Genomic DNA, 23,242 nt, shown 5'->3' with positions numbered 1-23,242 from the left:
GCATACAGAACACGCTTCGCGTTATTCTGCACTCCTGCAGCGTAACGCTCACAGTGTCTGTTCTGTTCCTGAACTTCTACAGCCATGCCCGACATGGACTCTAACCATCGGCATCTGGAAGGGAAAAAGACAGAGAAAATACGAGTCAGCGCAGCGGCGAAACCTTACCTGCAGCATCCTTCAACCGGCAGCATCTTCGGCTCCTTCGGCCGCTCCCGGGCTCTCGCATCAGCCAACTCACTTCGTTCAGGCTGAAGAGCCCTCTCGGGCACAGTATCCTTCCCGAGCATCTTCGGAGTGTTCCTCCATTCTTCATTCCATGCCGCACCGCCTCTGCAAAAGAACAATAGTGACAGGTTAGTCGCGCACAGAAGGAAAAGACTACACTTCAGATAACAGCGCTTCATTCTTGCGCTCCACTTACCTGTAATACATCTGCTCAGCGTGCCAAGTCCTTCTGACTCCCCATGCATAATCCATTCGAAGCCACGTCTGAAAAGAGAGAAAGACACTGATTAAAGGAGTTGGGGCAAAATAACGACTCAAAGACTTTATACCAAGCAGTCATTGTCATAGAGACTTACCTGTTCGTCCAAGCTCTCCACAACTCAGCATTCGCTCTTCGGAAGTAACTCGATCCTGGAAGACATTTTCGCGCCCCTGCCAGATTGCATGACGGAGGGCCTGCCTTACAAAACTACAAGGTGAGAGCAAGCGGAGAAGGGGATCAGATGGTAGCAGAGAGGGGGTCCAACTCAACTCTCTCCCAGCCGCTAATACCTTATTTTAACCTTGCAGACAACTCCTCGGGAGGGTGGTAACCGGGGAAAAGCCGCAGCAACATCATCAATCACGCATCCCCACACCAGCGCAGACATCATTCGTGCAGCCACGTGCTACGCCCCCGTGGAGATCAGGTGAGCGTGACACTACCCTTCCGCCCTTGCCTCCATATTCCCCGGTGGACAAGGCGGTGCCCGACGTGGTTCAACAGGATCCTGACCTGTCGGTTGATGCGCAGGGCGATCAGGACAGCAAAGACCAGCCCCGCTCTATTAGAGACTTTCATGACCGGATGCTGGGCATGATGTGTCTATTGGATGTCCCAGTGCCAGAGGCACCCGCTCCGCAGAATGGTGTGCTTTTGGGGGCGTTCACCTTGTCTCCTTCGGAGCGTACCGGCCTGTTCTTGCAGAAGGACGTTTTGGCTGAGGTCCGTAGAGTCTGGGAGAAACCACACTCTGGACTTTTCGTCAATAAGAAAATTGACGCGTGCTACAGACTGCATTATTCGGAAGAGGTGGCCCTAGCATCTTGTCCGCCCCCCTCCTCCACGGTGGTGGCTGCGGCCACTTTACAATCCAGGCCTGCAGCATCCTGTTCTACGACTGCTACTCAGGTTCTGGGGAAAGAGGACAAACTCCTCGACTCACTTGGGAGGAAGATTTTCGCTAACTCGGCCCTGCAGCTACAGCAGGCCAATGCAGAACTGGTGTTAGCGGGGACGAATATGAAGATGTGGAAAGGTCTGTCGGAGTTCGAGGAGTTCATTCCGGTCGAGAAGCTGGAGGACTTTAAGGCAGGATTGTCGGATGCCAGTGTCTTGGCCCAGGATCTGCTGGAGGCCACAGCTCATCACGTTAACACTTCGCACCATCCTACACCTTTCCCAGTTCAATCTTTTCCTACCTCAAGAGAAATTCAAGATGATCATGCCCGGCCAGATACGGTCCTCTTTACAGATGGGCGATTGGCTCAGCTTGGTGGACCTTCAGGATGCGTACATGTATATACTGATCTGGAATCCACACAGGAGATACCTCCGTTTCTCTGTGGGAGAGGAGCATTTCCAGTTTAGAGTGCTTCCTTTTGGCCTCAGCTCAGCGCCGCGTGTCTTCACGAAGATGATGTCGGTAACAGCAGCTTATCTTCGTCTGCTGGGTATCCATGTGTATCCGTATTTGGACGATTGGCTCTTACGTTGCCCTTGCCCGGTGAAGGCCGCATGCAATCTACAGTCTCTCCTCCAGCTCCTGTTCAATCTCGGGCTGTCGGTGAACTGGCGGAAATCTTCCATGACCGTCTCTCAGGACTTGATTTTCCTGGGTTTTTGCTGGAACACGATCGACTGCAGAGTTTACCTGACCGGGGACACAATGGCGGATCTGTTGGCCACGTGTCACATTTTTTGCGCAGTCGGAGAGCATGTTGGCCTGGTGGTTCCAGAGGCTTCTGGGACTCATGGCTTCCTGTGTCTGGGCCTTACCTCTCGCTCGTCTCAAGATGAGGCGGACTCAGATGGCTCTTCAGAGTTCTTGGCGTCAGGCAGTGGATCCGGACTCCCAAGTTGATATTGATTCCGGCTTCCATGAGAGCAGACCTGGAGTGGTGGTCGTCTCTCAGCAATCTGTCGGTGGGTACGGGCTTTCAGGACCCAACCCCAATTGTGACGGTCACGACGGACTCCTCCCAACTGGGGTGGGGTGCAACGTTGGATCTTCTTCAGGTCTCTGACCTTTGGTCGCCTCAGGACAAGTTCCTTCATATAAATCATCTGGAGCTCCTGGCGATTTTCCTAGCGCTCAAAGCGTTCAGACCAGTCATTGCCAACAAAGTGGACCGGACAATGTGGTGTCAATGTATTACATCAACAAGCAAGGGGGCACCGAGTCTCCCCCGTGTTCATGGACCTGTCCATCCAGATTTGGGAGTTTCCGGTTCGTCATGGTGTTTGGCTGGTAACAGTACACATCCCGGGCCAGCTGAACGTTACGGCAGACGCCCTCAGTCGGCGGACAATGGTCAGCTACGAATGGGAGCTGAAGGCGTAGATCCTCTCATGGATTATCCTGCGTCGGGGCATGCCGGAGGTGGACCTCTTTGCGACGTTGGCAAACAAGATACTTCCTCTGTATGCCTCCAGGAACGGCCTGGGAGCCTCCACTCTGGGCGATGCTCTCGAGATTCCTTGGCACAACATGATGGCCTATGCTTTCCCGCCTCTGCCTCTAATTCATCGGACGATTTGCAAGCTTAAGAACACGGTGAACTGTTCGCTTCTGCTCATAGCCCCGTGGTGACCGGCCAGGTTCTGTTTCTCAGAACTTCAACACCTGTTGGTGTGTGCACCGATCAGGCTACAGTGACTCACGATCTGCTTCACCAGGGCGATCAGCAGCTGTGGCACCCCTCCCCACAATCGTTTAGCTTGGCGGCATGGTGCCTGAGTTCGGGTCCTTAGAACATCTTAACCTGTCTGCTGATAACATGCACATTATTCAGGCAGCCAGGAAACCCTTGACCAGGTCTCAGTATAGGAGCAAATGGCTTAGGTTCTGTCATTGGTGCTTAGACAAGAGTCAGGCATTCACGTTTTGTCATGCAGAACATATCTTTCGGCGGTATCCGCCTATCTCTCCACGGACCAATGCTTTTATTACCTTTCTAATCCAGTGATTAGGAGACATTTCGCAGGTTTGACGCGCCTTCATCCCCCGGTTCGCAAACCGCACCCAACGTGGGATCTGAACGTGGTCCTTACGGTGTTGTGCCATAAACCCTTCGAACCAATGGCCACGGTGGACCTTAAGCACCTTTTGTGGAAGGTGTCTTTTTTGGTTGCTGTTACTTCAGCGAGGCTCGTGAGTGAGCTCCAGGCTTTGTCAGTGTAACCTTTTTAGTTTTCCACAAGGATAAGGTGGTCGTACGGACGAATCCTTCCTTCCTGCCGGAGGTGGTGTCTGATTTCCATCTGAATCAGTCAATCTCCCTGCCGGTCTTCTTTCCGAACGTTGCTTCAGACACGGAAAGGGTTCTGCATTGTTTGGATGTTAGAAGGGCTCTTTAAATTCTATTTAGACAGAACATTGGAATTTAGGAGCTCTTCTCAACTATTGCTGACCTTTGGTAATCCACAAGGTAGACCAGCCTCTAAGGCGACTATCTCCAGATGGATCGCGGCTTGCATTACAGAGACTTACACTGTCGAAGGGTTGCAGCCTCCCAAAGGTATTCATGCACACCTGGTGCGGGGCAAGGCAGCTGTTGTTGCCTTTCAGAAATATGTCCCCTGGGAGACCTTTGCAAAAGCGGCTACATGGGCCTCCCCATCTGCTTTTCTCGACCTAAGCTCCAGATCTGATGCTCCGTTTGGCCAGGCTGTGTTGAAGAACCTTTTTCAGTATGTGGTTTTCCATCCACCCGTAGTTCCTGTAAGGAGTGCTTGGGAATCTCCCATAAGTATGGAGGAAAGGGGACGGGACGTATGAGTATAACCAGCTTACTCACTGTAGTGACCACCTTACTCCTAGTCCATAGTCCCCTTTCCTTCATACGCCCGCCCGCCGTCCCCTCTAATAAGGTTCCTCTGTTATTGCTTAAAGGTCTCTGACCTGGCGATAGAAAAGGACTGATGGGCGATGCGCGGGCCGTAACTGAGATGGGCGGGGTTACGGCCGTGTGCAGTACCCCGCGTAGAAAGAGAGGAAGGACAAAACAATTTGCCAAAGATTTTTTTGATACTTTACAAAATGCTCCGGTCCTGTCCCACAGGACAGAGGAATGTCCCATAAGTATGGAGGAAAGGGGACTATGGACTAGGAGTAAGGTGGTCACTATGGTGAGTAACCTGGTTAATCTGGTAACATTCTTTCGATGGGATGTTCCTCCCACGTATTCCACATCGAACCCTCCCAGCCTGCCCCTCTACAGAATTTCTTATGCGATTGCAGCTTACGTTTCCGCAAGGCTTTCTGCAGTTAAACTAGCAGGAGATTGGTGCCACACGTTCTGGGGAAAAAACTACGACTGAGGCTACGGGTGCCGTGCGTCCTATATATAACATCCGGTGACGTCGACCCTCGACGGAGGCCCTCGAGGGACAACATATCAACGTCATCGACGCACGACGCATACGCCGAAAAAAATTCCGAAGCAGCACAGCTGTGGTCATTACCTGTCATAGATGTGGAATACGTCGGTGGAACATCCCATCGAAATAACGTTACCAGATAAGGTAAGTAACTTGTTCTACTCAGCCTAAAGAGCTTTTTAAAGAGGTCTGCACTCCGGGTACATTTAGGGATCTTCTTTTGACTGACTGCAACCTTTCATCCTATCTTCTTGGTGGTAGCCGCTTCCGGGACCTCACCACCTTCTGCTGCCTTGTGGGACTACTTTCCGCTTTTTACAGACATCGATGTCAGTACTGCAGTCACTAGCTTGAAATCCACCTCCCCTGCAGATGCTCTTCCTTTGTCTGTGGTGAAGGATATTCTTCCCCAGATTTTGCCTCATTTGACATCTGCAGTGAATCTCTCCTGCGTATCGGGGACCATCCCATCTATTCTTAAATGCGCGACTGTGATCCCTCTCCTGAAGAAGTTGGCTCTTCACCCTCTAGTCCTGGCTAATTTTCGTCCCATTTCCCTCCTCCCTTTCGGGATGAAGATACTTGAATCCTTGGTGTCCCCTCTTCAGGTCAAGTTCTGTGAGTCTGTCTCTCTGCTTGACGACTTTGAGTCAGGCTTTAGACGTGGCCAGGGCACCGAGCCGGTTCGGGTCTTAGTGCTTGACGATCTGACGCTGATTACTGATCAGGGTGGATCTGTAATCAGCATCAGATCCCTCCTCTAGTCTATCGATCCCTCCATCCTGATCAGTCCAGCTGCTGCAGGCATGGCAGGCCCAGTCCTTGCCTAGTTTCACTCATTTTTGTCTGATCGGTCACAGCGTCTTTTGCTTCAGCCTTTCCTCTCTGCTATCTCGGCTTTGTTGTGTGGTCTTCTGCCGGGCTCTGCCCTGTCCCCCGCCCTTTTCAATCTCTATATTCAGCCTCTAACTGCTGTCATCTGCGCCCACGGCTTTAGATTCTACTCATATGCTGATGACGCGCAGATCTTGGTTAGGCTGGATCTTCTCCATCCGGCCTATGCCTCTCAACTACGAGATTGCTTAACGGCCGTGGGTTCCTGGATGGCCAGAAATTGGCTTAAATTAAATGGTGACAAAACTGAGGTCTTGGTTGTTGGTCCTCCTTCTCTTTGGACTTTTGCCTTCTGTTCTGGCCTCCCTCTTTTGGTTCTTTTCCTGCCGCTGCTTCTGTGGGGAAGAACCTGGGTGTTAAGCTTTCCGCCTCGCTTTCTATGGCACCTCAGGTTGGTGCGGTTTGCCAAGCGGGCCACTTTCAACTGAAAATCCTCAGGAAGGTTTTTCAATTCATCCCTATCCATCTGCGTGCTCCAGTGTTCTCGGCTCTAGTTCTGAGCAAGATCGATAATTGCAACTCTCTTTACCTGGCTCAGCCTTATTACCTGGTACGCGGTCTGCAGGTTCTCTAGAGTTTGGCCGCTCGCCTCACCACCATCACACTTTTTCAGGAATATATCTCCCCTTTTTTGAGATCTCTTCATTGGCTGCCGGTGGCCAGATGTGTTCACTTTATGTCCTTGTGCCTGGTGCATAGGGCATTGTATGGTGTTGGTCCTGAGTACCTGCAGCAAACATATCTTGGCAAGTCTCTCGCCGCGCACTTCGATCTGCGAGCCACTTTCTCCTGGTTGTACCCAGGTTTCATCTTGCCAGAACTGGTGGCCGCTCCTTTTCTGTCAGAGCGGCTGCTCTGTGGAATGCTCTCCCCGTCTCTCTGCATATGGTATCTGCGCATCTGCAATTCAGGAAGACTCTTAAAACTTTGTTTTAGCTTGTTCGTCATGGTTCCTGACCATGGGTTTCCGCATTAATGCCATGTTGCCTTTTGGTGTTGGTTGCGCTGCATCCCCCCCTTGGTGGGTGTTAAAAAAACAGTAACGGAGTGAACGTAGCCGAACAGTTGACTTTTTAAAGCTTCCGCCAAGATCTTACATTTTTCCTTGAGCGTTTCTGCCTAGGTGGGAAGAGCTGCCAGATCCATCTCAGTCTGAGTTGATTTAGCAGGCCTAGTGCCCACCTCAAGTTTGCAACATCAAAGCGAAACAGTGGCCAATAACGATGCTGTTGAATACATGTGGTGGAATTCAGAGCAACCAGATTTTAAATCTTGTAAGGTTTTTTAGCAAACCACAATCATTTTACTTTATAAATCTGTCCACTGATTTTGTGATAATAAGTCTATAAAAAGGCTTCATCGGGCAGCATCCATATCTGCCACTGTCCATACCCATGTCCTATAAGTGCAACTCACATGTTCATTGCTTTATGTTGATGAAATATTATTTTTTCTAATAAGCCTGCAGAAACCTGGCCACTGTTTGTTATAAGGGGGGTGGCGCCCTGCTGCTGTGTTCCGTACAGACCTATCCTCACTTTCTTTGCTTATGTTTTCAGTCGACAGGAGACACCCCGACAACCCCAAAGCACACCAAGGAGAGCAGAGATATCTTCTTCCCACTAACACCTGTGTCTGTGCTTCTGACACCCCTCAACACTGACCTGGTGACAACAGACAACCTCCTACGACTCACCGACCTCCAGTCCAAAACCAAGCCAACTTCTTCCTCCTCATCCTCATCCTCTTCTGCCTCGTCATCCGTGCCAACAGTTTCTGAACCCTCCAAGGAGTCTGAACAGCAAAGGGGTCTGACTACCAAAACAGTGTCCAGCATGTCTTACTTCTCACACGGTAAGTGACGGGCTGTGCAGTGTGTACGTGTCCTGCATGTGCTCCAGTGCAATTCAGTGCTTGTGACAGGATAGGAGTCTTCAGGCCTAGGTTATTGCTGTGGCAAAATATATTGCTGGAGCACAATATGATAATTCCAGGACCGTGAATGGTCCAGAGGTAGTCTGTGAAAAGTATGGTACAGGGTGTCGCTAAAATGGCTTAGATTACTGAAGACAAAGGGTATTGATGTGGCACGATGGGGCTATTATTGTAGAGGGCATTGTTGGGGAAGACTAGGGACCCTGGTACTTGTTAGCAACCCTGGGCAATGGGCATTCCTGGTTCAGGATTGATGCTCTGGGGGCAGCATAGGGTGTTGATAAAGCTGTATTACTATTATTCATTATTATTTAATTTGTATATCGCACCACATGCCCCTGGGCCTTAGGGCGCACAAAAAACAGGCAAGATCAGGGTTCAGCAGTCGGGGTGCAGAAGAATTGTGTTAGTCTGCTGAATTAAAGAGACGGGTTTTGATAGCTCCCCTAAAGTCTGCCAAAGATGGAGATGTCCTTATGGGAAGAGGAAGGGCGTTCCATACCCGTGGTGTGTTTATTTGAAAACTTGCTCTGCCAAATCTTGCCAGTTTTAAACCTGGTTGCACCAGAGTATAATTATCATTAGAGCATAATGTACGCAGGGGTTGCTTAACCATTGATTTATTATTTGGAAATTGAGGGGCAACAATGTTTCAACATTTGTTTGTATGAGACAGTATCTTATGAGTAATCCTCTGTTTGAGAGGCAACCAATGTAAGGTCCTTCCGGACGGTGTACCCATTGTCTCGTTTCGATAGTCCATAGATTACTCAGTTTTGTGTGGTCTGTAGACGATGTAGATTAGCATGTGAGGTACTGGTAAGCAGGCTGTTGCAATTTTCGAGCTGATAATTCACCAGGACAGTAGCAAGTAGAGATCTGTTTTTAATTGACAAGTAGGGTCTGATCTGGTGTAAAAGTTTATTCACATATCCACATGAAGAATGTATGTGAGAGACCTGCTGTTTCATTGATAGTTCTGATTCCAGAAATACCCCCAGTGTTTCACAAATTCAGTGAGTTGGATCTGATTGTCCAAGATAGTAAAGTGTTTGTACAATGTGTCTAATTTCTTTAGACGAGGACCTGAAGGGCCAGGGAGTTTAATACCATCCAAGATTGAATTGCTGTGTACACCTTGTTCAGGCCTTTTGGCATCTTCTGAATGAATACCTGACCGCTCCAGGAGTACCTGCGTGTTGTCAGCGTAATTTGCAAATTGAACACCAAAGCTATCCAGGAGGTCAATTTAAGGGTATGATGTAGATGTTGAACAAGATGGGAGATAGGCATGATCCCTTTGGCACTCCGCATGTGGTGGTAATGGGTGAGGCATGAGCATTCTCAATGGCTACTCTTGATGTCCTTGGACCAAGAAATGATACAATCCATTGAGTGACCCTTTCAGAGCCGTTGGCAATGCCTTCCAATCTCTCTTGTAGGAGATTATGATCATTGAGATTGAAGGCTGCTGAGAGGTCCAATAACAACAGGAGTGCTCGATGATCTTTTTCCACAATACCAAAAATGTTAGATTTAAGGTCCAATAATGCGGTCCCATGTCGGGCTCCAAATTTTATTCTCTATGAATTTCTGCATCTGCAGATACACCACTCTGTCTATGATTTTAAGAAGTTATGGGATGTTGGATATGGCTCGATAATGTTTAGCCAGGGCAGGGTCCAAAGAATTCTCTTTAAATAGTCGAGTAATCCAGGCTTCCTTCAGGGAGGATGGGACTGTACCATCCGGATCTACGTTTTAATACCGAACCGCAAAAGCTTGAATTATGAAATTGTGAAGCCCACTTGTTTTCATTTTGTAACTCAAGCTTTTGGGATTTTGGTTGTTTGTCCCCTGCTATACATTTAATGTATGCAAGGGACCTCCTGGCAGCCCATAATACCAAACTAGGGAAGCGAGGGACACCCCCGCAACCCCTGCTCCCCTTTTTTGATATTATGAGATAATTTTTATTAGCCACGGTGAATGTGCGCAAAACGTGCACTCAGCTTTTTTTAATTATTTTTTGGGGTAATACCTATCATCCCTGAAGGATATGTCGACCATTTTAGTGATCCATGGCACGAGAACATCTAAGGAATTCTTGAAGATGTTGGCAGGGCAGATAGCCCCTAAGCATAAGGTGGGTCTACGTTCTGGAACTATGGTGTGGATTTCAGCTTCTGAACATGTTTGCCAGTTGAATGAGTAATGTTAAATTAGTATTAGCCATAGTCTGACTGTGTAATGCCTTGGTTTCTGCATGGTACTTTTTAGGCAGGATTGTCGATTGGCAATGGCCTGCTGTGTGAGGAGTGGCACTCTATTAAGAGTGGCACAGGACACACAGAAAGGGTTTGGGTGGTTGTGCCAAATAAAGTGGACAGATAAGAACACACACAGCGGAAAGGAAAGAGAACGAAGAGTAAGCAAGAGTAGCAAGGGAAAAGATACAGAATGAATACCCTCTTGGGGTGTATGCAGATACAGGAAAAGAGTATTCCACGAACCTTGGAAATACTCTAGCCTTCTGCACAGTTTGCTATAACAGAGGCCCACGCTGATTGCTCATGACTTGGAACAGCAGCTCTGAGTGTCTGTAATGTAGAAACAGGACAAGGGAAGGGGCAGAGGTTGACTGATGGGAACCAACAGACAAGCTCTGTACAAAAGGGTCTACAAACAGTACAAGAGAAGATACTACAGACAAATCCAGTAAAGGAGGTGATAGCAAACTAGCAGAAGGAAATGAAAGGAAAGTCGTGTAACAGGATAGGATAGCAGAGGACAGTAAGGAACAAGGTTGAGAGCTCAGAGGAGCAGGAAAGCAATGAGTAAGCCCACAGGAGTAGGACTGTAAGGTAGAACGCCCAGAGGAAAAAGGACTTAGGGCAGCAGAGTAAAGCAGACTGCACGGCAAGGATCCCGTAAGGGCCGGGCAGTAAGGAGTGAACCCTGAGGGACAGGGCCGCTGAACGTAGAAGGTAGCAGAGGACTGTAGAGAGCTGCTAGGCCGAGAACCCAGCAGAAAAGGTAGATAGTAGGCAGCGGAGCATGATAAGCTGCAAAGTAGGAAGGCCCAGAGGACAAGGGCTGTAGGTAGCCAGAGAGAGGTAGGCTGCAGAGCCGGGAGCCCCAGAGGACAAGGGCTAAGGCAGCCGGAGTGAGGCAGGCTGCAGAGCAGGGGAGCCCAGAAGACAAGGGCTGAAGGCAGCCGGAGTGAGGCAGGCTGCAGGGCAGGGACACCAGAGGACAAGGGCTGAGGAAGGAAAGCAGCAGAGCGTGATCAGCTGCAATGTAGAGGGTCCGCAGGGCAAGGGCGGAGGTTGGAAGGCAGCAGAGTGTGATCGGCTGCAAATTGGAGAGCCCGGCAGGGCAAGGGCGGAGGCTGGAAGGCAGCAGAGCGTGATCGGCTGCAATGTGGAGAGCCCGGCAGGGCAAGGGCGGAGGCTGGAAGGCAGCAGAGCGTGATCGGCTGCAATGTGGAGAGCCCGGCAGGGCAAGGGCGGAGGCTGGAAGGCAGCAGAGCGTGATCAGCTGCAGTGTGGAGAGCCCAGAGGAGCAGGGCTGTGAGGCAGGGAGCCTGGAAGGCTATGGCTGGAGGCAGCAGGGTGGAGCCAGCAACAAGGCAGGGTCCAAGCAGGAGTGAAGGTAAACAGCATACAAGATCCGTAGGAAGATGCAAAAGGTGGAGGAAGGACTCTCAGATGCCAGAGGCTGAGCCACTGCAGGCAGCAGCCTTTATACTGCCTAGCCCAGCACAGGGGCAGGCTAATTGGTTGCACCTGGCGAAGCACACCTGTAGGCAATCGGCCACCTCCCTTTCTGTTCCTGGGCTGGTGGAAGCAGGGCAAGTCCCTAGGGCTTCTGAGGGGTGTAGTTCCTTTGATAACCAATAGGAACAGCCAGGAATCGATGCTTGTAACCAGGTGCATTATGGTATGTGTAGTTTGTTGGAAATAATAATAAAGCACCAAAGTCTCGCAAATGGGAAATAAAGTTCCCAAAGTAAATATAGATGGATCCGAGAGTCTGTTGTAACTAAATGATAAACATATAGTCCAAATTGAGCATAAATGGATGCGCCCATGGCGCAGGCATGACATGCTGATGACCTGTGGTTTTTTCGACAAATTCGTTTTGTGCTTCCTGGCACCAGGCCACATCTGTGGTAACTGGAGGAAATGGGGAAGTTTTGCTCTCAAATTCTTTAAGAATTTTGAAAAGCTCACTTGAGCTAGGTTTTGCGTTAATTCTTAAGTTGTAATTTTTAATTTTGCTTTCTATGATGGTGCAGGTAAATGTTTGCACTGATTCTTTGTACTTGATCAGTGTGAGTCGACCAGGCTTCTTGCGCCACTCCAGTTCTAGAGCTCTTTTCACTTTTCTTGCTTGTATAATGCTGTCATTGAACCATGAGTTTCTTATGTTCTCAGACTTGATTTTCTTAGTTTTTTCTGGAGCCAGCATGTCAATAGTGGAGGCAATATAACTGGAGAGATGTAAAACTATGTTTGTAGTCTTGTCAAATGATTCTAGTGGGTCTAATTTAGTGGTCAAGAATGCTGAGAAGTTTTTAAACCCTGCATTTTTTCTCTATTCTTGGGTTGTTGTCTAGTGTAGTTAGAGCAGTAGGTAGTAATATTGTCGTGTTGACCATGAAGTGGTCTGACTAGGGGCAAGCCAGCGTAGTAGTGGATATGCTATACAAATTGTGTATCAATACCCAATCTATGGTATGGCCTTCTTAATGAGTTTGGTCTTTAACTAATATGATGAAGCCAATGGCTTCAAGAGCTGATAGCAGTGATGTTGCTTGTATGTCTGACATCTCTTCTGCACATAGGTTAAAGCCCCCTACCACAATCACAGGGGATTTTGGTTTAATACTATTAAGCAGGGCAAGTAGTTGCTCTTCAAACAGGGGTATATTTTTTGGCGGTTTGTAAAGAATAAGTATGGTCAACAAGGAATTGGGATTAATTTTCATCTTGATGAGCACGTTTTCACAGCCCTCGATAGTTGGGGTATTAATGTAGTGGCAGACTAAATGCTCTTTAACAATGAGTGCCCCTCCTCCCCTAAGCTGTGCAATACGATCTGCTCTCAATATTTTAAATCCATGCGGCAGGGAGTGTGAGACTGAAATCTGTGCAGTCTCATGGAGCCAAGACTCTGTAATTGCTAATATATCTAGTTTGGACGTGGTGAGGTGGTTGGCAACCTCAAGCCCGTGCTGGACCAATGAGCGTGTATTGAGCAATTAAATACTCAATTTTCTATGGGATGCAGATTATTGTGGTTAGGTAGATGAATATACATAAGATCAATAGAAGCTGTTAGTTCCATAAATTGAGCGTTCTGTCTGGTAGTACCTAAATTGTCTGTGATGTTTTCAGGCGAAATGTTAGGACTATGTTGCGATGCAGACTCATGACTTATGTCTTCTAGAGGTTTTACAATCCGGGGCACTTCTATTTGATTGGCCTAATTTCTTTCAATTGTCTCTTAGTATCAAGATGGTGTGTGTCGAGGTCATTAACAGCTAGAACCTCTTTGCTGTTCCCTATGGAAAATGAGAATGTCATGCGTTGGTCGTGGTTATCTGTTGGAGATTTTAGGGTTTGCTCCCTGTAATCCACTTTGTTAGTTCGAGAGAGCGGTTCAAGGGACTGGTAACGATCCAGTATAAACAATTGCCTTGTTTGATACTCATTTTTCTGTGGTGTAACTTTGACATTTTCAAAGTTGGATATAGATGTTAAGCTAAGTCAAGTGTATTGATAGGAATTTGTACATGTGGGTCCCATTTTATTTAGTTGAGACAGAGGTTCGAGGGAGTGGTATTTCGCTAGAATCCCTGATTGTCTTGTCTTATAGTGACTTTGTAATGTTGAGTTCATATTCGTGTGTAAGCACAATTACTCAAAATATGGGGATATAAAGCAAGCAGGTAGGAGAATGTTACCTCACCAGGCGGTCAGTGGTAGTAGTTGTAGGAATCCTGCCACCTCAGAAGCGGGAGCAAGAACAAAGGTTCACTGCTCACAAGAGCAAACCTTGCACAAACCAGCGATAACTGACCTCCCAAACGTACAGGCACAAACACCCCAGCATACTTTTAAATCCCATATTCTGCTCGGTAATGTAGTTCACTAGGAATACTGAAGGAAGTCGAGCGCCTGGCGTATTAGCAAGCAGGTGACTCTGCAATTCCGGGAAGCTAAATAATGCAGTGTGGGCTACATGAATGTGTGCCTATGCGATTCTTAGGCTAAGATGTTGCAATCTGTAAGAAAACAATTTTAAATAACACAGACGTGTTCTACTTTGAAATCACCTCAGAAGATTACTGATACAATTACTGTCAAGTGAAAGCAAGTTGTGTTCTGGTTCAAATTTTAATCACATTTAGATCATGTTAGGCTAAATCCTGATACAAACTAATCAAAATGATGTGTCCTTGGGCACAGGTCATTGAAGAAGCGGAATAGGATCCATGCCGCTGAACTGGAACCCAGGATTACATGGTATTGCTGGGGGAGTATAGGTGGCCTGGGCCAAAAGAAATTGCTGGAGACCAAATCAACCTCTGATGCTGTGGTCATTGATGTTGGTCAATATGAGAGCCAAGTCAGAAAGAATTGTTTGGCACAGATCCGCATGAAATAGGGCATTGCTATAGCAGGATTGACCACTAAAACAGGTGTATTACTGTGCCAGGATATTTGTGCTGTAGTAGAGGGATTGCTAGACTGGAATATGAGTACTGGGAAAATAATGTTTGAGTCTAAATGGGAGGGAATTGTAAAGGCATAATAGGAGCACCAGGACAGAGGCCTTTGATGCACTCAGTACGAGCACTGGGTTAGGTGACATTGCCAGAGCAGAATAGGAGGATTGTAGCAGAATATGACCCTCTCAATCCATCCTAGGTACTGCTACTACCCCCACACCCTACCCGGAAACCCCTTGATGCATTCCCTATGTGTACAGTGCTCAATTGTTTCCCAGCTAGGCCTGCTCTTCGTAAATCTCCTACATACATAAGAAAGGGGTGTTAATGATGGAGGATAGAAGTGCTACAGAAAAGGGCATTACCATGACTCTACATGAGCTAGAGACAGGTTGGCATTGCTTTCCCAGGATGGTGCCGGAACAGGGTTATTGGCAGGGTTGGGGATGCACTGGGGTAGATGACAATGCTGAAGCATGATATTTGGGAAGAAGGCATTGCTAAGACTGTGGGTGGGTGTAGCCATTTCAGGATGAACCTGTGGGCATAGCTGAGGTATGTTTGAGGAGCCAGGAATGAGACGCGGACACAGAGAAGTCATGTTTATTGCTACAAATCTTAACAAATGGGGTTTGGAAAATAGCTTACTATCCCTAATCTAGGAGGAATTTCCCTACCTAGACCTAATGGGTCTGTCCGGTGTCAAGCTGTCCTGTGTATGTAATCCTATTCTGGCCCTCACCCTCTAAATGATATGATATAAGTCATTTATAACACACCCATACACTAGTGTTTCTAGGCGTGACAAGACAAGGGAGGGAAGACAGAGAGAGGACAGGACAAACAATCATACTAGACCTATTGTCATTCAGATCTTGAAAGTGCGAGACCGAGAAGTGCAAGGGGAAAGGGAGGAGGGGAAGTGCAAGGAAGAGGGGAGGGGAAAACAGGGTAACAATGTTCTGAGTAAGTGCAGCCAGGGCAGCGCGGCTCTGGGTAGTGCAAGGAGACTGTAGGGTTACAGTTACAGACCTTAAGTGCCTGGTAGGCCTGGTACCCAGTGATACTCTGAGGGTAGACAAGCAACCAGTCTGTACAGCAGCCAGGTAGGTCAGCAGGGGAGGGAGAGAGAGAAAGCAGATGAGAAGAGGAAAGATTTGAGCTTCTTCCGGAACTTCAGGTGGTCCTGCTCAAGTTTGAGAGGGGCAGGGATGCCATTCTAGAGGGAGGCACCAGCAGAGGAGAGAGATCTACCTGGATAAGCACCTAACCCTTAGAGAGTTGGAGGTATGAGCGAAGGGCTCAAGAGGAAGGCATTTTGGAAGCGCGCGTTGGATATAGTGCAGGCCCTGGCACCAGAAGCCTTGTGGACAATGCGAAGGGTCTTGAACTTAATCCTTGCAGACCCCGGGAGCCAGTAGAGAGATTTCAGGGCTGGAGAGATATGGTGCCTGGGTTTGAGGCCTAGGATAAGTCTTGCGGTCCTGTTCTAGTTTAATTGCAGAGGGCGGAGAGTAGAGGAAGGCAGATTGAAAAAGAGGCTGTTGTAGTAGTCCACTCTAGTGACAACCAGGGCTTTGGAGACAGTTAGCCTCTGAAGGAAAGCGAGAAAGGGAGCAGGTGCAGCTGGTAGTGGGACTTCTTGGCAACATCGAAGATGTGAGGAGAGAAGGAAAGAGTGGAGTCGAAGATGACACCAAGGTTTTTTACCTCGCAGGAATGCAAAGGAAGAGGGCCCAAGGCGGGCAGCCAGAGTGAGAGAGGGAAAGCAGAGGTCCCAATGAGAAGGATCTCTTTCTTACTGGCATTAAGGCAGAGATTGTTGGAGGCACACCAATCCTGAATCGTGGATAGAGTGAGCAAAGAGAGAATGCTGAGGGGAACCTGAAGGGAAGCGGAGTGTCATCTGCATAACACTGAAAGTTATAGTAACAGGTTGAGATCAGGTGGGCCAAAGGGGTCGGGTAGAAGTTGAAAAATCAGGGTGGGAGGATAGAGCCCTGGGGAATGCCACAGTTAGAGAGAGAGGTGGCGAAAGAAAGGGACCAAGTTGGACCTGGGAGGGGTGGTCCAAGAGGAAGGTCTTCAGCTATTCCAGGGCCTGATCCGTGATGCCCAGGTTCTCACAGAGTCGATTGATCAGTATGGCATAGTTGACCATGTCGAAAGCAGAGGAAAGATCAAGGAGGATGAGGACAGAAGGAATGCTGGAATCAAGGTTGGAGAGCAGATCTTCATAGGTGTTCAGGAGAGCAGTTTCCATGCCTCTGGCAGCTCTGAAGCCAGACTGATGGTCATGGAGACAACCAACAGATTCAGGGTGGAGAGTAAGCTGGCAGAGGGACAGCTTTTCCAAGAGTTTGCCCAGGAAAGGGGTGACGGAGATTGGACGATAGTTTGCTGGGCAGGTAGGATTGGCGGAGGGAGTGCTTAAGGGGAGAGGGGAAAGTTCCAGTGGCGAAAGAGTGATTACAGAAATCGGCCAAGGCTGGAGCGAGTGTGTCAATAGGGTCCTTGATGGTTTTATAGGAACAGGGGAGCACCTGTTTGGATGACACTTTCATAGATCGGACTTGGAGGAGAGGGAGAGATGGTCAAAGGGGGGCCGAGAGAGGAAGAGGGAGAGAAAGAGGGCACGAAGTCTTGAGTTTTAGCTGAGAAATGAGTTGCCAGAGCCGTACAGAGGGCCTGGCAGGGAACAGGTGAGGTAGAGACTGCAACAGGATTGGCCAGTTCCTTGCAGTTTTTAAAGAGTTTAGCTCTGTTGTTAGGGACTGCAGAGACGCAGGCTTGAATGTGTGCTCTCTTCTTGTACAGGACAGAGAGTCTGTATTGCCTTTTGAGTAGGCGTCAGGCCAATTTGTTAGAAGATTTGCCCGAAATCCTCTACTTCTTCTTAGCCACCCTGCACTTGAGTTTCCGGACGGCGAGGTTGGAATCATACCAAGAGATGCACTTGGAGGTATGTTTCCCACAGAGTCTCATGACAGGGGCAGGGATGTCCAGGGTGTTGGAAATAGAAAGATGCAGATTAGAAAGGACTGTGTCAGAGTGTGAGTCAGCCGCAGGAGTAAGAGGAGCAGAACGTAGGGGCAAAGGCATCCACTGATACACGCTTCATGGGATGAATGACCGAGCAGGTAGGTGGCAGTGCTGGGGGGGCTTTGCCTGAGGGTTGGAGAGTTTCAGATGAGAGGATGGTAGAAAGTGGTCAGTCCAAGAGAGAGGAGCAGTGAGAGGATTAGAGAGGGGGATGTCTGAGGTGATGAGGACATCCAAAGTATGTCCAGCAGAGTGTATCGGGCCAGAGGGCAGAATGGAAAGAGAGAGAGTGTTGCAGAGGTTGCTGAAAAGCCCAGAGGAGGGATTAGAAGCATCCAGGTGGATGTTGAGATCTCTGAGGAGAAGTAGAGGAAAGGAGAGGTTGGCCCATTCAGAGAGAAAGATAGCGACCTGGCCAGGTGGCCTGTAGATGGTGGCCACAGTTGGGGAGAGGCCAGGAGAGAGAGCCTGCAGACCAGGCATTCAAGGGAGGAGTAGGCCTGTGTAGGGATGACAGAGGCCGGGACCCTATCCGGAAAGATCAGGTCTACTCCACCTCCAGGTCAGTTGGTTCTGGGTTCGTAGAGGATCTTCTAGCCCACAGGGAGGAGAGTGTCAAAACGTGTGACAGAACTGGCCATAAACCATGTCTCAGTGAGAGCAAGGACATCTAGGTCGAGTTCTTTGAGGAGGTGACGGATGTCAGAGGAGTGTCTGACAGCAGAACGAGAGTTGAGAGTAGTGACATGGAGCAGGTTTGAAAGACTTACGTGGAGGGGTACAGGTTTGAGGTACACCCTGCGGAGGTGGTACAGGACGCGAGGTTGGGCAGAGAAGGAAGGTGATGGTACAAGAGAGGTGGCTGAAGGAGTAGCAGGAGAAGGGAGGAAGTTGATAAGATGCGGGAAACGCCTATCAAAAAGGAGGAGATTGGGCTGAATGCCCTGAACCAAGACGGTGCAGTTCAGATAGACATTAATGATGGTCTTGAAGGAGTGGAAGGGAGCCAAGAGGACCTCCCACCTAGTACCACCGTTAATAGGAGAGAGGAGAAAGGAGAGAGAACAGAGAGTCTGTCTGGAGGAAGCACTGGTGTAGGTATCAGCGATAGGGAGGCCTTGGATTGGAGACCAGGATGTCCCTCTTGAACTTCTTCCCTTCCAGACTTAGTGAGAGAGAGGGATAGGGTAAGAGAGAGTAGCAGTTAGAGAAGATGGGAGAGACAGAGCACCGTAAGGGGTGTGAAGGAGGAAGGTGGAGGAGAAGGGGGTGAGAGAACACAGCCCTGTGGCACACAACACAGAATGCCCTGGGTGAGGATGAGGATGGGGTCTGGGTCATAACAAAGGAAGGCACAGGAGGGGAACAAGTAACTCACAACAATGAACGGCACACCTTGCAGGGGGAGGGGATCTAGGTGGGAGCCTAGAGAGAACCAGCAACAATTCCACAGTTACCGGAATGCAAACAAACACCCAGATTCGACTTTCCTAGAAAGGGGAAAAAGGCTACGTTGTTGAGCACAGCACAATACAACACACCCTGATTCAACTTACCTGTACAGTTGCAGCAGGTGGACTACTGCAGGCTGCTTGCTACCACGGCGGACACCAGCAGACAACACTGGAGTTGTCCTTATCCTCTGCTCCTTGGCAGAGGGGGCTGCCATGGCAGGTGGTGCCTTCAGTGGCTGACTTAAAGGGCCTGCCAACCAATGGGAGTGCGGTGGGAAGGAGGGATGGGCGATGGCAAACAACAAGGAAGCAACCGGGACAAAGGGAAGGGGGAGCGGGTACACACCCGCTGCGGCACGAGAATACAACTTTTACAAATGCACAACTTACTGTGCCATGGAGCACCTGTACTCACCCCTGCACCGGAGAAGTTGGTGTTGCCTGATGATGATGGGGATGGCCTGTGGGGACATAAGGGGAAAACACATGTTGGCGCATGCTTACCTGTTGTCTGAGCAAGGGTTTAGACCCTGGGTCCCACTGGTACGAGCAGGCCCAAACATGAATTGCCCTTTTCTCCGGACGCCCTTTTCTCCGGACGCCCTTTTCTCCGGACGCCCTTTTCTCCGGACGCCCTTTTCTCGGAGCGCCCTTTTCTCCGGACACCCATGCAAGAGACATCCTTGCTCTGCAAGTTGAGATCAGAAAGGAAGTGGCAGGGCTACGAAGGTGGGTGGTGCTTAGGCCAGGTGACCTAGATCCACTTGCACCTTGTATCCTGGCTTGCAAAATTATGTGTTACTACTGACTTCTGTAATTGTATTCATTCTCAACTCTTTTGACTGCTAACTCTGTTCTCTTCTCCTTTCCCTTCTCCCTTTTCCTATCTCCTCCCCTTACTTTCTTCTATGCACTTACTCTATCAGACTTGTCCCTGGATCTAGTATGATAGCAACCTCGTCTGTCTCCTCCCCCCTCCCCTTACTGTTTTTTTTCCTCCCCACCCCACCCCACCTCCAGCTTGTTTTGTTCCTCCCCTACCTTTCTGCACCCCTCTCCCTCACCTCTTGTTTTTCTCCTGCTCTACCAGAACTGTTGTCAGGCCTAGTACAGTAGTCGCCTGTCTGTTTCCATTTCCTTCCCACTCTCCCCCTCCTTTCCTTATCTATGTCTTAGCTCTTGCACTATCTGAAGTGTCGCCAGGCCGAGTACGATAGTTAATTTCACATCCTTACTGTTCATGGCCTGTAAGAATGTCATTGTATTTTTCCTTGTTCCCTCCCGTGCCTTGAAGTGCTTTGAAACACATTGTGTATAGGCGCTATATAAATAAAGTATCATATCATACCTGCTCACCAACTGCCAACATAAACTCTACGGTTTAAAGTATAAGAAGGTTTCCAATGAACAATGTCCAAAGATCCAGAGAATAACTTCCTTCCCCAGATTCCTTGTTGCAAAACCACAAGTTCTAAAGGAATAATCAGCACCAAGAGGAGTTCTCTCTGCCCTTGGTATCTTTGCTTTTCCTGGGGAACAGTTCCCTTCCCCAGTCTTTTTCTTCACCTGTTAACACGTTGCAAATCCTGAGGCTATGTCTCTTTCTAAGGACTTTCCTTTAATTTATATACATTAAAAACGGTTCATAATCCCAAGGGCATTACCTTCCTTGAGATTTTTTTATAACTTATTTCTCTATCGATCTTCACCTAGTATACTCTCCTGCCAGGACTTGTTCCACAAACACTTAATTCTAAATTTTACTTGGTATACTTTCTTGCCAGAACTTTATCACACAAATTGCTTTCTCTTTAAGGTTGGGGATCAATAACCCACTCGTGACTGTTTTACAAATCCTTTTATTTCTTTAGTGGTTTTGCTTTTGGCCTTTTGTTGTGTTTTCAATAAGCAACTAACTTAAATGGGACAACCCGGTAACTCCCTTGTGATCTCTGGGTTCGCTGGTAACTTCTGGTCTCCCCTCTTTTCTGTTCCCTTCAGTTTGTGTTATTCCTATGGAGCGGTACACATGCGCTGGCAAAACCCAGTAACTCTCTTATTCTCCCCGAACTTACTGGTTGCCTAAAACGCTTGTTCGCTCCCGACTGCTTCAGCGTACTGGCTTTGTGTGCACCCGGTTAATCACTGTTCCCTTGATGTCTCTTTCCGTGGTCCGTGGTGCGTGGTTCCCGTGACGCTCTCTCTCAGCAGTGAGCCATCCACACCCAGGCTTCTCCTTTCCTCGTTTGGATTCACCTCCACGTCGCCTGCCACAACATGTTCTCTCCCGGGTTGGTACTCCGTGTTATTGCGGGTCGCGCTGTGGTTCAGTGTCTGCAGCTCTCCTGCTCACTGTCAGGTGTAGCGGGCCGTATTTAAACTTCCTAGATTGATTTATTCATCTTCCAATAACTAGACCGCTGCATTGGTCTTCCCAGTCTCGTAATCTTCATTCTGATGTTTGTTAATCTGCTTAGAATCACATGCTGTGCATAGTCCGACATCCGGTGGTCACTGCAGAGTATTGCATCTTGTTTTTCGAAAGTCGAAAAGGGGACGTCTACAAGGCGTGTCTATAACACTATCCCTATAGTGACGTGTAGTATACCCAAAATCCCTCACGCGTCGAGGTCCCTCAGGTTGTTTTTTTCCATCCAGAATACTGGTCGCCTTAAGCGGAGCTCGTAAGAGACATTGCCATTGCTCGACCCTTGGTCGATTTTGTTAATTATTGTTAACTCGCATCAGCTCCAGCCCTCTTTCGATGGCCATTCCACATCTCCACCGAGACCAGATCTTCGACGGACAGTGGTTTTCGACGGACAGTGATCCTATCGGCACTGCCGAACACGTGGCCCGGTCTCGCCGACCTACACAATAGGGAGAGTGGGGTCAGGGTGGACATTTCTGTCTCATACTAGAATACCTTTCCCTTTCTTCCCCCTTTCCTTCCGGGTCGTTATCACTGGTTACGTCCTCAGCTATAGAGAGGACTCCTTTTAGGTTTTGCCCAAATTGTAAAGGCAAATTTCCATGGAAGGACGAGCATAAGCGGTGTAACCGCTGCTTGCCCCTCGCGCACGTCGAAGCTGGTTGCGCGGCCTGCAAGCTCCTTCGCCCGGAAACTTTGAAAGAACGCAGAGTTAAAAGATGGGCAGCCTACGGGATGTCGAAGGCTGATTCCTTGCCCGCTGCCGATGAGTGCGACGAGGGTGCTAGTGATGACTCGACATCCGTAACAGAGGTTGTTGACCCCCCAATGGAGCGCTCTCGCTCCGTGGCATCTGTCCCCGCCCCGACAGACACGGCTCTGGCCCTGCTTTGGGAGATATACACCCCAGCGACGCTGACGGACAAAAACACGTCACAAAACACACAACTCCCGGCCATTCTTTGAGCAAGTCGAAGAAGGCCTCTGCGCCAACAGGGACGCCAACACAGCCGACCGTCCCCGCCGACCGTAAGGGTCGGCAGCCCTCCCTGCAGCCGGATTCGCTCCTAGCGACGGAGCCGTCAAATACAAAGGGTGCAACCCCTAAACTATCATCCGTCGAGATGCATCGCAAGAAGGTGTCCGTCGACGGCAAGGTTCTGGCTCCACCGAAAAACTACTCGTGATCATCCCCTGGATGAGAGGATGGTCGCTGAGAGCATCGCGAGGATCGTCTCCAGAGACTCTCAGAAACGGCTGGTGAAGGAGTCACGGAAGCCTGCTGTGAAGGTCAAGGAGACGCCGAGACCTAGTGAAGGTGCGACTGGAACGCCAGAACCCTCCCCTAGGTGGAAGGAGAGACTCGGAGGTACTACTCCACCGCCTGGCCCACGGGAAGGCTTCTCGGAGGGCGACGGGGGGATTTCCTCCACTTTGAGACCTGTATGAACAGGCTGGATAGGTTTGTGTCCATTTCTGAGCACACTACACCTAAAAGGCCAAAGAATGTAATCCCTCTAGACCCTCTAGCCAAAGTTCCAAGACTTTTTGACCCCCAGGAGAAAGAACTATACACATATGACCTCACTGAAGAGGACCCACATGTTCACACTCAGGAAGATGATGAATTCATAGATACTGAGGATGTACAAGATCCTGTAGGGGGCTTTGAAGAAGACCCCGACGTGTGACCCACAGCCATGGCAGTCCCCTAGGGCCTCAACTGACCCTGATGCTTTAGATCTGGGCTCTTCACAGACTACTCCTGTCGGAGAACCTTCACCTGTGGACGATCAGCCCACGTTTAATGCCACGCTACGCAAGGCGGCTGCACATTTTCAAATCGATACAGGGGAGACTACCCCAGAGGTTGATTT

General features: G+C 49.1%; 1 protein-coding gene across 6 annotated transcripts in view; it reads left to right on the top strand.

Annotated features, from left to right (window-relative positions):
- Nucleotides 1-23,242, top strand: part of CABIN1 (calcineurin binding protein 1) — a 1,968,820-nt gene that overhangs the window by 1,837,075 nt on the left and 108,503 nt on the right. For all 6 annotated transcript variants that reach the window (XM_069619890.1, XM_069619888.1, XM_069619891.1 and 3 more), the window contains one exon: nt 7,324-7,618. In XM_069619890.1, the coding sequence (XP_069475991.1) occupies nt 7,324-7,618 (295 nt within the window). The remainder of the gene's footprint in view (nt 1-7,323; nt 7,619-23,242) is intronic.

This window comes from Ambystoma mexicanum, chromosome 10 (genome assembly GCF_040938575.1).
Source record: "Ambystoma mexicanum isolate Mex_15411 chromosome 10, UKY_AmexF1_1, whole genome shotgun sequence".
Classification (NCBI taxonomy): domain Eukaryota; kingdom Metazoa; phylum Chordata; class Amphibia; order Caudata; family Ambystomatidae; genus Ambystoma; species Ambystoma mexicanum.
Note: the sequence above shows the minus strand (reverse complement) of the source record. Positions and strands in the feature narration are given on the sequence as shown.